Below are 3,250 nucleotides of genomic sequence, written 5' to 3'. Positions count from 1 at the left end.
TTTTTGTTTAATACGTGCATCATGATCTGAAAGAGATTAAAAAAAAAACAGAATGGTGCTTTACAAATACCACCTCATAAAGTTTATGATGATGATGATGATGATGATGATTATTATTATTATTATTAGCATGAGCCATTACACATAACTCAATTCATCTGTTCAGATACTACCTACTGGTTAGCACAGTTGGCTACATTCTGTAACACGAACCCTATGTGAAAAGTTGATATTAATGAATTACATAAGTGCACTAACCCGTTTGCTTTAAATACTTTTTGAAGGATATAAAACAATCCCAAAATGTGATATTTATCTCCAGAGAGATGTTTGAGTATTTGAACATATAACATCACCATTCATTTTCATCTTTGTAAAGGCAATGAAAAACAGTTAGAGGGTGAATGGGGAAAACATTGTAAGTATAATTTCAATCTTATGGAGGCTTTATTAATTTATGTCTAAGAGCAAAGACACAGAGACAAAAGGGACAGCTCTAGCACCATCTAGTGTGTATAATTTGCAAAGACACCATAGGTTTGGGCACCTTTTCCAGGACATACATTGCCTGTGAAATATTGCCTGTGATCAGCAAAGAATTTCCAACATGAAGTTAAAATTGAAAGGGCTACATTATGATAGGTACACAGTAGTTTTATTTAAATCATGTTGTGTTGAATTTTAAAACTGTACTGAAAGCATCAGTCCTAGCATTTGTTTGCTTCAGTTTATGTCCCCAACTGTTGTGTCGCAATATTTACCCTGGGCTGTTCTCTCCAAAAACACAAACTCAAGGAACATGGTTTGGTATGCAACATTCACTGTGTTTTATTTCAATGTACTGTATTTTATACAGGGAGATATGTTAAGTGAAACTGTCAACATTATTGCAAAAAAAATAATGACTCCATGTGCACTTTCAAACCCACATATTTGGTAACCATAGAGATACACCACTGTCATTAGATTTTGTGTTCCAACAAAGATAAACAGAACATGCAATCAGACAGTTGAAGTACAATATACAGATCATGTCTTACAAGCATTGCATGCTCACATAAATTGTATTGGTTAATGCATTACCTATTGCTCACATATTCAAAACCATGTCCATTTTAGTTTTCATTCATGTCATTGGTTTATATACCTGACACAGCAATTTTTCATAAAAGCACACTGAGATGTTTTTGCTTGTGTTGAATGCATGCTTCCCCCCTCAGATCAACTTAAAGCAGTTACTGTTTTTTTTCCCTGAGGTGAGACAGCCCTTCGCCTACACAATACTCTCCGTACAGCGTCTCTTAGCTCCTTGTTGCGCAGGCTGTAGATCATGGGGTTCAGCAGTGGGGTCAGGGCCGAGTAGAGCACAGCCACAATGATGCGCACGTCTGAGGAGAAATTCCCCACCCGGTAGGAGATGTAGACGAAAGAGGCAGAGACGTAGGATATGGAGACCACAGTGAGGTGGGCCGCGCAGGTGCCGAACGCCTTGCGCCTGCTCTCCGAGGAGCCCATCCTGACGATGGAGACACCGATGACGACATAGGAGGACAGGATCAGCGTGAGCGTGGTCAGGAGGGCGAAGACGGCAATCGCCAGTGACACCCTACTATTCAGGCCTATGTCAGTGCAGGCCAGCCTCATCACAGAGGAGGGGTCACAGAAGCAGTGCTGCACACGATTGGGCCCACAGAAGGGCAGCATGCTGGTCATGGAGATGGAGGGCAGGGTACAGGCCATCCCAAAGCCCCAGGCACCAACAATGAGGAGCACTCGCACTTTCCTGGTCATGATGGCCGTGTATCGCAGTGGGTTGCAGATGGCCACGTAACGGTCGAACGCCATCACAGTCAGCAGGGCCCTCCCTGTCACCGCCATGGAGATGAACCAGTACATCTGCAGGAAGCAGCCCGACGTAGAGATGGTTTTGATCTCTGTCAGGAAGCCCGACAGCATGTTGGGGATGGTCACTGACGTGTACACGATGTCCACGAAGGACAGGTTGTGGAGAAAGAAGTACATGGGAGAGTTCAACTTGGAGTCTGTCCTCACCAGGTATATGATCATGAGATTCCCCCCCAAAATGGTCATGTAGGCCAGCAGAAAAACAACAAACATGATCGCATGCTTGTCCCTGAACTCTGACAGTCCCACAATTATAAACTCTGAGACAGGCTGAGATGTGTTCATACTGTATTAAAAGCCAACGCACTTTTCTGCAGAGAGACAGAGATAGAGACATACCATAACTACAAACCATTAGAAGACTATGTACCTTATGACTTTATAAACTATTTCACAATGTCTCCACTGGTGCTTTTTTCAGGTCATCATTTCAGTCAGCATTAGGCAAGCACAGTTATGAGCTATTTTATCATGATAATTTTTTTGCCATAATTCAAAGTGAACTGAAATACATATTTTGTTCATTTCTCACATAGTGTTATTAATTTGGTCACTGAAATTAACATGTTGTGTCAGATGTGAACATTAGTAACACTTGCTTAAATTTGTCGAGAAAAAAATCACATTGCAGTTATGCCTAAGTCTCAATATGTTATTTTATTAGCAGGTAAACTCACTCTGACTACATTCAACAAACCTACATTTATCCCATAAGAATTTCAGTAAAGCTTTTGGATTTACAAATGAAATATACTTTACAGTTACCAAACAAGAAATGCAATGAAATGTGAAGTCAATAGCAACTGAAACATCAGAGGCCAGCTTACTAAGACTAAATATTTTAAAACTGTTGATTACATGACTATCATAGTATTGATTGCAGAGCTCATCATTAATTAACTGTATATACCATAATTCACATAAAACTGAGGGCTGTAAAACTGGGTAACCCATATCTTTTTACTTCATACATTGTTTCATACATGATAAAAAGACAAAAATGTTGTCTTTTATGGGCTATAGAAGACACTACAAAGTGATAAGTAATAAGCTACACACTTCATAATATTAAAATCGTGTTTAACACCATGATATTTCAAAAAGGTCTTACTGATAGCTACCAAGCTACCTAAGAACATTATGTGCCATATTACATGCATTACATTACATGCATATGTAAATAATATCACTAAAATACATAATTTATCTATGCATTATACATTTATAACATTTCTGTTAATTTAGAAAAAAAAAATTTACACAAGGTTGCTGTTATTTGTCAAATAAATTAATATACTAATAGCAACTTTGCTATAAGAAACTGAAAGACTGAAATTCCTTACCA

At 38.8% G+C, this 3,250-nt stretch overlaps 1 protein-coding gene across 1 annotated transcript; it reads right to left on the bottom strand.

Annotated features, from left to right (window-relative positions):
• Nucleotides 1-1,221: 1,221 nt before the first annotated feature.
• On the bottom strand, nucleotides 1,222-2,190 carry or101-1 (odorant receptor, family B, subfamily 101, member 1). The gene has a single exon (XM_036525750.1). The coding sequence runs from the start codon at nucleotides 2,188-2,190 to the stop codon at nucleotides 1,222-1,224; it is 969 nt and encodes a 322-aa protein (XP_036381643.1).
• Nucleotides 2,191-3,250: the final 1,060 nt, after the last annotated feature.

Source organism: Megalops cyprinoides, chromosome 3 (assembly GCF_013368585.1).
Source record: "Megalops cyprinoides isolate fMegCyp1 chromosome 3, fMegCyp1.pri, whole genome shotgun sequence".
NCBI classification, from domain to species: Eukaryota; Metazoa; Chordata; class Actinopteri; order Elopiformes; family Megalopidae; genus Megalops; species Megalops cyprinoides.
This window is presented reverse-complemented; position numbering and strand designations above follow the sequence as displayed.

Excerpts from the sequence above, each read along its gene's own strand:
- or101-1 (XM_036525750.1), bottom strand. The coding sequence starts at position 2,190 with ATGAACACATCTCAGCCTGTCTCAGAGTTTATAATTGTGGGACTGTCA.